Consider the following 14358-nt stretch of genomic DNA (forward strand, 5'->3'; position numbering starts at 1 on the left):
TGTTTATGTTTCTATTGTTTAATGTTTATGTTTATCATCATGTTTACTGTCTTCATCCTAACACTCACTCTGTGGAGACATGCGACGAGCTGAGACTAGGACAATATCCTTTATTACATTAACATTCATGTTTATAATGTTTATAAGGTTGTATCTACATATTATTAATGTTTATAATGTGTTATCTACATGTTATTAATGTTTATAAGGTTTATAAGGTTGTATCTACATATTTATAATGTTTACTGTCTTCATGAAGACCTGAGACTAGGACAATATCCTTTATTACATTAACATTCATGTATATAAGGGTTATGATGTGTTATCTACATATTATTAATGTTTATAATGTTTATGATGTGTTATCTACATATTATTAATGTTTACTGTCTTCATAAAGACCTGAGACTAGGACAATATCCTTTATATACATTATTAATAACGTGTATAAGGTTTATCATGTTGTAGGACAATATCCTTTATTAATAATAATAATAATATGGATGATATGAACACGTTTCATAATGTTATGGTATTGACGTCTGATTTATGTCGTTTAAACAGTTAATATGCATTTATTTTACATTACATTATTTTATAATAATACAATGAATATGGTTTGGCTTAATAAGTTAACAATAACTATAGATTGTAGATCGGCAATTTTTTGGAAGAGTGGGCACCTAGACGTAGTGGGCACCTAGACATAGTGGGCACCTAGACATAGTGGGCACCTAGACATAGTGGGCACATAGACATAGTGGGCACCTAGACATAGTGGGCACCTAGACATAGTGGGCACCTAGACGTAGTGGGCACCTAGACGTAGTGGGCACCTAGACGTAGTGGGCACCTAGACATAGTGGGCACCTAGACATAGTGGGCACCTAGACATAGTGGGCACATAGACATAGTGGGCACCTAGACATAGTGGGCACCTAGACATAGTGGGCACCTAGACATAGTGGGCACCTAGACGTAGTGGGCACCTAAACGTAGTGGACACCTAGACATCGTGGGCACCTAGACATCGTGGGCACCTAGACGTAGTGGGCACCTAAACGTAGTGGGCACCTAGACGTAGTGGGCACCTAGACGTAGTGGGCACCTAGACGTAGTGGGCACCTCCTGATCAGATGAGAAAGTGAATGATCTTTAACATTCTATCAGGTATCTGTGTAAAGAACCAAAGATAGATGAATCCACACAAGAACCAGAGAACTGTAAGGACATGACAGCATGGGGTACGTACTGTGTGTGTGTGTGTGTGTGTGTGTGTGTGTGTGTGTGTGTGTGTGTGTGTGTGTGTGTGTGTGTGTGTGTGTGTGTGTGTGTGTGTGTGTGTGTGTGTGTGTGTGTGTGTGTGTGTGTGTGTGTGTGTGTGTGTGTGTGTGTGTTGTTCTATATATTTCAGTGGAGTGTCTACCTGTTATAGAGTATAATATATATTTATATATATTTCAGTGGAGTGTCTACCTGTTATAGAGTATAATATATATTTATATATATTTCAGTGGAGTGTCTACCTGTTATAGAGTATAATATATATTTCAGTGGAGTGTCTACCTGTTATAGAGTATAATATATATTGATATATATTTCAGTGGAGTGTCTACCTGTTATAGAGTATAATATATATTTATATATATTTCAGTGGAGTGTCTACCTGTTATAGAGTATAATATATATTTATATATATTTCAGTGGAGTGTCTACCTGTTATAGAGTATAATATATATTTATATATATTTCAGTGGAGTGTCTACCTGTTATAGAGTATAATATATATTTATATATATTTCAGTGGAGTGTCTACCTGCTCCCAACATCAGCTGTCGTCTAGCCAATGGGTCAGAGTTCAAGTTCACTGGAGATGAGGTGGGATTCAACAAGACTGTCCCCTGTAGGAATGTGTAAGTTATTACATACATATACATACTGTACAATACTTTTTTATTTATTTATTTTTTATATTTTTTATTAGGGAATTCAATTTAGGTTTCACAGACATGATATATGCATGTACAGTTATATTTATATCCCCTTTTTTTTTTTTTTTACCCGGCATTGTCTCTGTATATAAAACAAACAGCCACGAAAAAGAGAAAAGAATATATGTATATATATATAAGCATACAGGTACTCACAGACTTGAAATATAATAAGAAAAATTACTGGGGAGTGTGTACACTGTTGATAGAAATAAGTTAAATTGAACAAACAGATTGAAAGAAAAAATAAAAAAAAATAACAGTGAAGAATAAAAAAAGATAGAAATAAAAAAAGAGGAAAAAGGAGATACTGTACAATACTATACTGTAGGACTATGCAGGTTATTACATACATATACATATACATACTGTACTATACTATACTGTAGGAATGTGTAAGTTATTACATACATATACATACTGTACTATACTATACTGTAGGACTATGCAGGTTATTACATACATAAACATACTGTACTATACTATACTGTAGGAATATGTAAGTTATTGAGTTTACAGGAGTGGATATTCATATTATGTGTGTCATTGTGTATATTGTGTTATTATTAACCCTTTAAGACCTGGAACGCATCTGTGTCACTTCTTGATTTGAGCTAAAAAGCATTATTTTACACTTTTTGAGAAATTTTGAAAATGTGTGTAAATCTTTGAATATATATATATTTTTTAAAGCGGACATTTGTAACTCAAATCTTTGCTCCCTGGAACAACATATTTTGAGATGGGGGTCTGCGGCCAAATGCACATAATTTTGGGGGTCCTTGACATGGAAAGGTTTGAGCACCACTGATATAGAAACATACGTTTTTCAGAAAACTGTTAGGATTTAGAAGACATGTAGAATCGGCTTCAGGTCTTAATGGGTTAATGTTCCAGGAGTGGATATATTCATATAAAGTCATATTGTTATTAATATGTTTTCCAGGAGTGGATATTCCTATAAGGTAGCAGTAGCATTGTCTCTGTTCCTGGGCTGGCTGGGAGCTGATAGGTTCTATCTGGGATATCCTGCTTTAGGTAACGTACCAATAAACACCGTTTATCTTTATTACCATGACTACCCTGACATACTTAGACGCCAGGGTTCATGTGGTTACAGCGTAATCACAGCAGACATATTGTAAAGAAATTGGGGGCCTCTTCCTTACCTCCTTCACAGGTTGTTACCAATGATACTAATTTACGGGTCCATTTGGTTCCATTTGTACACTCTCAGAGTTGTGGGGGTCCTTGAAATTAATAAAGTGTGAGAACCACTGTGCTACACTAAATGGAACAGAGCCTTCATCAGTATCATTGGTAACACCTGTGAAGGGTGTAAGGAAGATGTCTTTACAATAATGTCTGCTTTGCACAGAGCCTGTTTGAACAGGAAACACCTTCACATGCGTTTCCTGTTCAATGATGGCTGATGAGCCAATCACAGTCATGGGAAAATGAACAGGAAACGGGGTTTATGTTCTTCACCTTCTGAAACCTGAGACTACAGTGATGTACAGAGTTCTGTTGTAACACCTGTCTGTCTGTCTGTCTGTCTGTCTGTCTGTCTGTCTGTCTGTCTGTCTGTGTGTGTCTCTCTCTCTCTCTCTCTCTCTCTCTCTCTCTCTCTCTCTCTCTCTCTCTCTCTCTCTCTCTCTCTCTCTCTCTCTCTCTCTCTCTCTCTCTCTCAGGGTTATTAAAGTTCTGTACTGTAGGGTTCTGTGGTATCGGCAGTCTGGTGGACTTCATGCTCATTGCCATGCAGGTTGGTTTGAGATGTACTGTCTGTCTGTCTGTCTGTCTCTCCTACACTGTCTCTCTCTCAGCTGTCCTACTGTCTGTCTGTCTGTCTGTCTGTCTCTCTCTCAGCTGTCCTACTGTCTGTCTGTCTGTCTGTCTGTCTCTCCTACACTGTCTCTCTCTCAGCTGTCCTACTGTCTGTCTGTCTGTCTGTCTCTCCTACACTGTCTCTCTCTCAGCTGTCCTACTGTCTGTCTGTCCTACACTGTAACAATAATAGATATTAAAGTTATTTTCAGATTCAATTGTATTTGAATTGGTCAAACTCAATCAATAGAATACATGTTGAGAAGCATCGTCCATAAAACATAACAGTCTCAGATGTTTTATAAAACGTGCTAGTGGTCCTTTACACTGTTACGTTTGTCACTAAAACTATGACAAAACATGTCCCTCGACTAACTTGTTTCACTGACGAAAACTACTTAAAAAACTAAACAAAAACTAGGCTAAGGTGACTGAAACTATGAAATACAAATATAAATAAACAAACAAATAAAAAGCAGACTAAAATGTTAGTGAGGGACTAGTGGAGAAGAACTAAGCAGTCATGTTATGCTTGGTTGCCTGTGGGTGTTGGTAGCAGATCTACAAAGCAGACATTAAGACACCTTCAAGGCCTGCTAACATCATTTTTAATCGACTAAATTAATTTAGTCCCGCCGGGGACACTGTGGGCACTTGGGGCGTGTTCTCTCCTCCGTGTCATCAGTGCCCATACCGAGGGGTGTTCCATATTGAAAAATATACTATCACGATATTTTTCAAGAAATATCACGATAGACGATATATATCACCATAATTTTTTTATGTTCGTTTTTAGGATTATTATTTTATGATTATCAATAACATATATGATGATTAATTATATTATATGATTATAACATTTTTATAAGATATGATCATGGGGCACGTATAATCATTATATTATATAATATAATGAATCATCATATCTTATTAATTAATGTGTTCACAGACAGACAGGCTACATACAGATAGATAGATAGATATAGATATAATATTAGTTTTTATGCTGCTGATAGATAGATATAGATATAATATTAGTTTTTATGCTGCTGATAGATAGATAATCTATTCCTTTTTATCCAGCTGTTGCATCATGTGACATTCAGTGTAGGCTGCTTGATGGTGAGTTGGTAGTGTAACAGACTGCTTCAGACAGAACATCTGACAGTCAGTGGTGGAATGTAACTAAGTACATGTACTTAACTCTCTCAGTGCCACGCCCCGACATATCCCGAGTTTTTCCCGAGTACCCTCAGTGCCAGCACGAGAAATCCCGAGTTTTTACTTTTGACTGTGGTCGCGCTATTCTGTGTATTTTTCATGATCACTTTCGCTTCCTGACTACATCAGACTCACCCGGAGCCGGATGTAAAAAAAAAAATTTCATTTCCGGGTCACGTTGTTTTTCTCCGGTGATTTTCGGCCAGAATAGGGAAAGTCACGGTTTTTCACACGTTATAAAAAACAAACGGAGAGGTCCACGTCTACTCTCTTTGGTCTGGGTGACGATCAGTCATCGTAGTCGTGTATCACATCGTAATTTAGCGCGATCAACGATTGTAAAAAATGTCAACATCCGGTTCTGACCGGATATGACGTGAGCCTGTTTGGGAGGGGGCGAGTGAGCCAGCGAGATCATCAATGTGTCGATTTGTTGCTCTCTACTGGTAGAACTGTATTATGGGTTTAAAACCCCAATCAGATCATTTATTTGAATGAAAAATTACAAAAAAAATTAATTTAAAAAAACGCAAATTCCTGGCAGTTTGGGAGTACTTTATGAAAATACTCTTGGCACTGAAAGAGTTAAGTACAAATTTGAGGAATTTTCACTTTACTGGATTATCTTAAATTTTCAGTACTTTTACTTCTACTCCACTACATCTGAGGCAAATATTGTTCTTTTACTCCACTACAATTTAGTTACTTTGTAGATTTGTATTATTGCAAAACACGCATTAACCACTTTATCCCTATATACTTCGGCTATTTGAAAATAGCCGATCTACAAGCTCACAACGCGTCGCGACCCGTTGTGAGCTTGTGAGTATTTCTGCATTGCAGTACTGATACTTTTACTTAAGTACTTTTTCCACCACTGCTGACAGTAGCCTAGTATTACACCTACCTACCTAGTAACAGTAGACTAGCAGGTCACACAATGGATCATTGATATGCATATGCATCCAGCTAATGTTAATTCATGGTGTTGACAAGCTTTTGTAAGCGAGCTACGAATTGTTGTTTTTAATCGATGCGTGGGGTCCGTCGATCCATGTGCGTGCGTGCACTCTTTATGCGGGGATACCTTGGCTGTTTCACCCGCGTTTGGTTAAAAGTTATATCGAGTGACGTTCGAACTTTGCAATTAACTTTAGTTTGCACCGTGTCGGTTTTGGAATATCCAAATGAGCCTGACTCTCCGTCCATTACTGCTGTTGTGCAGACTGACATAGCGATGATTCCCTCGCTGCCAATAGTTAGGGAATTTTAGCAAAATATTTGGACCATCTGTGAAAAAATTTACTACCAATAGCTTTCTTCACCAATGTGTTCTTATAGGTGTCTAGAATCACCTCTCAAAAAGTGCAACCCCAAATCCTCGTGGAAAATCCTGGAGAGCCAATCAAAGTTAAGGAGCCCAGAGGGCTTGGGTGAAAAATATGAAAAGAAATAAAAGTCTTGTGAGGTGTCTAACTAGGGGTTTTCAGGGGTGCTGAATCCATTCCAACCATTATTTTTGAGTAAAAATGTCTCCCTGGCCATCTAATATTGGTATATTGGTTATTGTTAGTGTATAATCAGTGTATAATCAATGGTAGGGAATTGGGGTGTTGTTGAATTGATTCTATTTTGAAAAATAAAATAAGAAAATATTGCTAAACACTTGATAAGAGTGTACACCTACTGTGCACATGCTCAGTGGGATACACTGTCTGCATGTGGGTAAGGAGCGGGAGTGTTGCATCCTGGCAAATATGTCTGGACGATTTTAAGGTACGGTAGTTTATCTACTTTTTGGCATTTATTTTCCTCTGCTGGCAAAACTTTTGATTACTGTGAATTTAGATGTCAATTTTCTCTAGCCTATTGCTTACATTGAACAATCATTAGTTAAACAATCATGACACTTGTCTTTTAGTAGACAACATGGAAGAGGATTCTGTAGCTTGTGGCTTAAGGTGCTTCATCTGTGGTGGTCCTGAGACTGAGATTCAAAAGCTCTCAAAAGTCACCCAAAAAGGCTATGCACAGATGTTGTCTTATTCTGAGAGTGTGGATGATGCAGCATTAATCAGAAGACTACATGAGGACTGGAAAAACTGAGATGACCCCAAACTAAGATACCATTTGGAATGCAAAACCGAGCTATACAGTCGTGCAAGAGGTATATCCACTGGAAATCGTACGTTTTTTTCAATGTGATGAAAGTTGCCACTTGCAGATTTCAATCCTATTCTATGTTGTGAGTGACATCATAATTTAATAATAAATTTAAACAATCTATTCTTTAGAGCAAGATGAGCAAGACCAACGGCCAGACAGGAAGAAAAGACGCAGGTCATTGTCTGGGTCAAGTAGTTCAAGTGCTAGCTGGCACACTTGATCTACCATAATACTTGCATCCTTTGCAATGAAGGTATCAATGCTGGCACATTGAAAAGAAACCCTGGTAAGTCTTTTGTATGTAAGATTCAAATGAATTTTGATAATTGTTTTTCTTGCTCCTCATTGTAGGCTTCCACTCAAAGTAGAATAATTTAATCATACACATACTGTATGTGGCTACCTTTTATCCAGACAGAGCTCGGCAGTTGTATCGTGCACCTGATAATGTCTACCAGGACCAACTGAAAGGAGTTTGATGCAGAGAGCAAAGCGACGAGGTGATGACTGGGGACTTGAAGTTGCTGGTCGCCTGGTGGCAGAAGAGGCAGTATATCATATTCGATGCAGAAGAGACTTTGAGAACCCTGTTACAAAGTCTGAGGTAACATTATATGGATACACAATACAGCTGTACAATACAACTCACATTCCTTATCCTGAAGGAAGAAATACAATTTTTAATAGTGAAACTTTTGATTTCAAAATAATTTATTCTGCAAGATTGATATGGGTCCAGGAATGAGGGGGACTAATAAAGGATAAGAAATGTGAGTTGTATTGTACAGCTGTATTGCGTATCCATATAATGTTACCTTAGACTTTGTAACAGGGTTCTCAAAGTCTCTTCTTCATCGAATATGATATACTGCCTCTTCTGCCACCAAATCTATAATACCAGACAGGCGACCAGCGACTTCACGTCCCCAGTCATCACCTCGTCGCTTTGCTTTCTGCATCAAACTACTTTTCAGTTGGTCCTGGTAGACATTATCAGGTGCACGATACAACTGCCGAGCTCTGTCTGGATAAAAGGTAGCCACATACAGTATGTGCATGATTAAATTATTCTACTTTGAGTGGAAGCCTACAATGAGGAGCAAGAAAAACAATTATCAAAATTCATTTGAATCTTACATACAAAAGACTTACCAGGGTTTCTTTTCAATGTGCCAGCATTGATACCTTCATTGCAAAGGATGCAAGTATTATGGTAGATCAAGTGTGCCAGCTAGCACTTGAACTACTTGACCCAGACAATGCCCTGCGTCTTTTCTTCCTGTCTGGCCGTTGGTCTTGCTCATCTTGCTCTAAAGAATAGATTATGTTTAAAGTTTTTATTAAATTATGATGTCACTCACAACATAGAATAGGATTGAAATCTGCAAGTGGCAACTTTCATCACATTGAAAAAAACGTATGATTTCCAGTGGATATACCTCTTGCACGACTGTATAGCTCGGTTTTGCATTCCAAATGGTATCTTAGTTTGGGGTCATCTCAGTTTTTCCAGTCCTCATGTAGTCTTCTGATTAATGCTGCATCATCCACACTCTCAGAATAAGACAACATCTGTGCATAGCCTTTTTGGGTGACTTTTGAGAGCTTTTGAATCTCAGTCTCAGGACCACCACAGATGAAGCACCTTAAGCCACAAGCTACAGAATCCTCTTCCATGTTGTCTACTAAAAGACAAGTGTCATGATTGTTTAACTAATGATTGTTCAATGTAAGCAATAGGCTAGAGAAAATTGACATCTAAATTCACAGTAATCAAAAGTTTTGCCAGCAGAGGAAAATAAATGCCAAAAAGTAGATAAACTACCGTACCTTAAAATCGTCCAGACATATTTGCCAGGATGCAACACTCCCGCTCCTTACCCACATGCAGACAGTGTATCCCACTGAGCATGTGCACAGTAGGTGTACACTCTTATCAAGTGTTTAGCAATATTTTCTTATTTTATTTTTCAAAATAGAATCAATTCAACAACACCCCAATCCCCTACCATTGATTATACACTGATTATACACTAACAATAACCAATATACCAATATTAGGTGGCCAGGGAGACATTTTTACTCAAAAATAATGGTTGGAATGGATTCAGCACCCCTGAAACCCCCTAGTTAGACAACTCACAAGACTTATATTTCTTTTCATATTTTTCACCCAAGCCCTCTGGGCTCCTTAACTTTGATTGGCTCTCCAGGATTTTCCACGAGGATTTGGGGTTGCACTTTTTGAGAGGTGATTCTAGACACCTATAAGAACACATTGGTGAAGAAAGCTATTGGTAGTAAATTTTTTCACAGATGGTCCAAATATTTTGCTAAAATTCCCTAACTACAAGAAGAAAGGGGGCGGGGACTTTGGGAGCATTTGTGATGAACACAACAGATCTTAAAGCAATCAGTGCGGTCCGGACGTGCGGTCGAGACGCGTTGTTGGCTTGTAGATCTGCTATTTTTGGCGAACGAAACCGTCGTACTACAGAAGTAAAAATTAAGGTATAGAACTGCAAATCATAGAATGTGAGTGCACACTCTATGACTGAGTGACTCACTTTATGACGATAGATACGATATCTCTGAAAACGTATATGGTGGGGACATTCTATCGTCTCGACGATAGTTATCACAATATCGAACACCCCTACCCATACCCTAGGTGGGGTTGGTGAAAGGGCCTTTCTGTGTGGAGTTTGCATGTTCACCCCGTGTCTCCTAGGGTAGGTACCCTCACAAAAAACATGCAGTAATCCTGGTCTCTATACTGCCTCCCCCTGGTCAGCCGGGGCGCCTAATGGAGGGGAAAGGAACTGGTTGGAATAACGTGTTCCTTCCACGCGCTACGTCCTACCGGGGAAACTCCCCCCTGTCAGGTGATAAGAAGCTACGTCTTACCGGGGAAACTCCTCCCTGTCAGGTGATAAGAAGCTACGTCCTACCGGGGAAACTCCCCCCTGTCAGGTGATAAGAAGCTACGTCCTACCGGGGAAACTCCCCCCTGTCAGGTGATAAGAAGCTACGTCTTACCGGGGAAACTCCTCCCTGTCAGGTGATAAGAAGCTACGTCCTACCGGGGAAACTCCCCCCTGTCAGGTGATAAGAAGCTACGTCCTACCGGGGAAACTCCCCCCTGTCAGGTGATAAGAAGCTACGTCCTACCGGGGAAACTCCTCCCTGTCAGGTGATAAGAAGCTACGTCCTACCGGGAAACTCCTCCCTGTCATGTGATAAGAAGCGGCCTGCTCACTCCTCATGCGTTGAAGGAGGCATGAGCTCAGTTCTGGGATCTCCCCAGGTTGGTAGAGGGAGAGTAGCGCCCAGGATTACCTAGGCAATTGGCACTGGGTGGAAAAATGGGTTACAAAATCGTCGGATATTTTTTTTTATAAAACTGCAACCAGATTAAAACTAAAAAATTTCAACTACAAAACTAAACGAAATTGTATTTAAAAAAGACAAAAACCACGTCAAAACTTGCTGTCAAAATTAACACAAATCACACATTGAGACAAAACATTGCCGTTGTGAGATTGTTTCTTTTGCTTTACTCCCTCCCCTCATATGCATGCAACACACACACACACACACACACACACACACACACACACACACACACACACACACACACACACACACACCTCCTCTTCATCATGGTGATGTTAAAAGCAGTTCAGTGTAAGTGATGAAGACAGGGTGTCTGTGTGACTGATGTGATGTTTGTTCTAATGAACTGACTGAACGCAACACAATGGACTGATACACCTGACTGATGGACAGACAGGCCAGGGTGACCATATCTGTCTCTCTTTCTGTCTTTCTGTCTGTCTGTCTGTCTGTCTGTCTCTCTTTCTGTCTGTCTGTCTGTCTGTCTGTCTGTCTGTCTGTCTGTCTGTCTCTCTTTCTGTCTGTCTCTCTTTCTGTCTGTCTGTCTGTCTGTCTGTGTCTCTCGTCTCTCTCTAAGATTTATACCTTAGTTGAGCGCCAGTGTAAATAGCAGATCTACAAGATAGATATATATATATATATATATTACAGATGGTAGGACCCTCAGATGGTAGTAATTACATCATAATGTATACGTTACAGGGAAATTGGAGAACCAGGGAAATTGGAGAAGGCGCGCTCGTTTTTACCACCCACCCAGGCAATTCTGTAGAATCAACACTAGAGGGAGCCACGAATGCAAGCCACGAGCCAGGCTTCCCAACTAAAGTGCACAAACATATATGGCCGCGACCACACACACACGCACGCGTGCGCACACGCTCATGCTTTCAATATGGTTTATTGAAAGCATGACTGTTAAGATACTTTTATTGTGTTCTGGCTTTTAACATATCTCACACACACACACACACACACACACACACACACACACACACACACACACACACAGATAGTGATCCATGAAAAGATATATTCTGTCCCTATCGGTTCACAACTCGGACGGCGCTGATTCGACTAGCAGACCTTCGGCCGGTCGGCCTCCTCGGCCTCAAGCTCTGCTGAGTCGGCGCGCCTCCGTCATGGACAATAACTATTATCACGTGTGCGTGTGAACGCGTGTTCAGCGTTCCCCTAGCGTTGCTTCCTGGTTGCTATGTGGGGGGGAACAACAAAAGCCAGGTCCGCGTCGCATCAAAGCCCCGCCTCGCGGCGCCGTCTCCTCCTCCTCCTCATCCATCTCCTCCTCCTCGCGAGCCTCACGTGATAAACCCTGTCTCGAAAAGCCCCGCCTCGCCCGTGCCTAAAAACGAGCGCACCTTCTCCAATTTCCCTGGTTCTTAAATTTCCCTGTGACATATATATTACAGATCGTAGGACCCTCAGATGGCAGTAATTACATCATAATGTATATATTACAGATGGTAGTAATTACATCATAATGTATATATTACAGATGGTAGTAATTACATCATAATGTATATATTACAGATCGTAGGACCCTCAGATGGTAGTAATTACATCGTAGATTACTACGGAGCCAGACTGACCCGACTGTCCATCAACAACGAGACCTTCAGGAGGACACAGTTCTCACCATGAAGGTACAAATAATTACTTTTAGAAGTACTCTCATATTGTCATACATTTCAGATTGTAAAGGTAAATGTAGCATAATGTATCATAGTGGTAGCATAGCATAGTAGATGTAGCATAATGTATCATAGTAGTAGCATAGCATAGTAGATGTAGCATAATGTATCATAGTAGTAGCATAGCATAGTAGATGTAGCATAATGTATCATAGTAGTAGCATAGCATAGTAGATGTAGCATAATGTATCATAGTAGTAGCGTAGATGTAGCATAATGTATCATAGTAGTAGCATAGCATAGTAGATGCAGCATAATGTATCATAGTAGTAGCATAGCATAGTAGATGTAGCATAATGTATCATAGTAGTAGCGTAGATGTAGCATAATGTATCATAGTAGTAGCATAGCATAGTAGCATAGCATAGTAGATGTAGCATAATGTATCATAGTAGTAGCATAGCATAGTAGATGTAGCATAATGTATCATAGTAGTAGCATAGCATAGTAGATGTAGCATAATGTAGAAATACTGTAGTCTGGTAAACCATCCATAATCATGTGTCCTCTGCAGACACATGATGATGTGAATTCACACCACCATGGTTCACCAGGCTACATATAATACTGTGTTTTAAGGCCTGTATAGAATATTTTACTTGAGTAAAAGTAGTGAAATAAACCAGCGCTCCTCTTGTTAACTAAACACTTCTCAAAACGAGAGTGAATACCAACAGAATATTGCAAGGGGATTTTGGCAATTATTTGGGGGTTGCTACCCTGCACAGTTAGCGGTGTTGCTCTTTCGTACCTCGTTGTGAAGGTGACTAATCAGTATTTACAACCATATAAAACACAATATTGTTATTATTGAAGGGGATAAGTTTCATAACATATTGAAATAAACATCTTAGACAATAATTAACAACAGGAAGGAGTTAAACTAACATCCCTGTCTGTCTGTCTGTCTGTCTGTCTGTCTGTCTGTCTATCCAGGGATGAAGTGGAGTGTCTTCCTCTGAATGCTGGCATGTACATAGTGAATACTGGTCTACACCAAGATGTTACACACACACACACACACACACACACACACACACACACACACACACACACACACACACACACACACACACACACACACACACACACACACACACACACACACACACACACACACACACACACACACACACACACACGTAAAGTACTGATCAAAGGTAAACAGAACAGGAGGTTTTCCAGTTGAACTGGAATGTGTCAAAAGCTGCTAGAGTTTGAATTAATTGTTCTCTCTGGAGTATGTACATAATAATGAATAATTACTGTACAATCATCCATCTGTATCACACACACACACACACACACACACACACACACACACACACACACACACACACACACACACACACACACACACACACGTTTGTGTACTGTGAGGGCATCAAACGTTTAGGACAGCATTGATAATAGCTGAAAATAGCCAAAGAATTACCAATCTACAAGCTCTATTTTTTGGTGTCTAATTCTAACCTGAACCCTTCACTGTAAATTCCATAAAACATCCATTTCTCCTGTGAGGACCAGGAACAGTGTCCTCAACTATCTGCATTTCTGAAATAGCACTATATACTACACACACACACACACACACACACACACACACACACACACACACACACACACACACACACACACACACACACACACACACACACACACACACACACACACACACACACACAGCACAGCACACTGTTTATTGATGTATAGGAAGTTGTGTTATTTTGTAAATAAAGTGTTTTCTTTTCCTGGAGAATGTACTCACGTGACTCTTTTTGTTTTTAAGGAACTTATCTTAGAGGGGTTTGACCAAGCAGTGTGATGTCATCAACGTATGATGTCATCAATTGACAATGTAGTCATTTATCCAGAACAAGGTAAACACATAGAATACAGAGTGTAGTGTCTCAGTAAACTATAGGATCATAGAATACAGAGACAATGTAGTTTCTCAGTAAACTATAGGATCATATAGAATACAGAGAGACAATGTAGTGTCTCAGTAAACTATAGGATCATATAGAATACAGAGACAATGTAGT

General features: G+C 39.6%; 1 protein-coding gene across 1 annotated transcript; it reads left to right on the top strand.

Annotated features, from left to right (window-relative positions):
• Positions 1-261: 261 nt before the first annotated feature.
• On the top strand, positions 262-14042 carry LOC308087054 (TM2 domain-containing protein 1). Its single transcript, XM_080430708.1, has 7 exons — positions 262-275; positions 1171-1244; positions 1805-1913; positions 2938-3029; positions 3683-3756; positions 12153-12265; positions 13250-14042. The coding sequence occupies exons 2-6, from the start codon at positions 1232-1234 to the stop codon at positions 12261-12263; spliced, it is 399 nt and encodes a 132-aa protein (XP_080286834.1). The 5' UTR covers positions 262-275; positions 1171-1231; the 3' UTR covers positions 12264-12265; positions 13250-14042.
• Positions 14043-14358: the final 316 nt, after the last annotated feature.

This window comes from Gymnoscopelus braueri, assembly GCF_963280865.1.
Source record: "Gymnoscopelus braueri genome assembly, chromosome: 6".
Lineage (NCBI taxonomy): Eukaryota > Metazoa > Chordata > Actinopteri > Myctophiformes > Myctophidae > Gymnoscopelus > Gymnoscopelus braueri.

Bases quoted from the DNA above. Each gene is read 5' to 3' on its own strand.
- LOC308087054 (XM_080430708.1), top strand. The intron at 1,914-2,937 runs GTAAGTTATTAC...TATGTTTTCCAG, and splicing joins ACTGTCCCCTGTAGGAATGT to GAGTGGATATTCCTATAAGG. The intron at 3,030-3,682 runs GTAACGTACCAA...TCTCTCTCTCAG, and splicing joins TCTGGGATATCCTGCTTTAG to GGTTATTAAAGTTCTGTACT.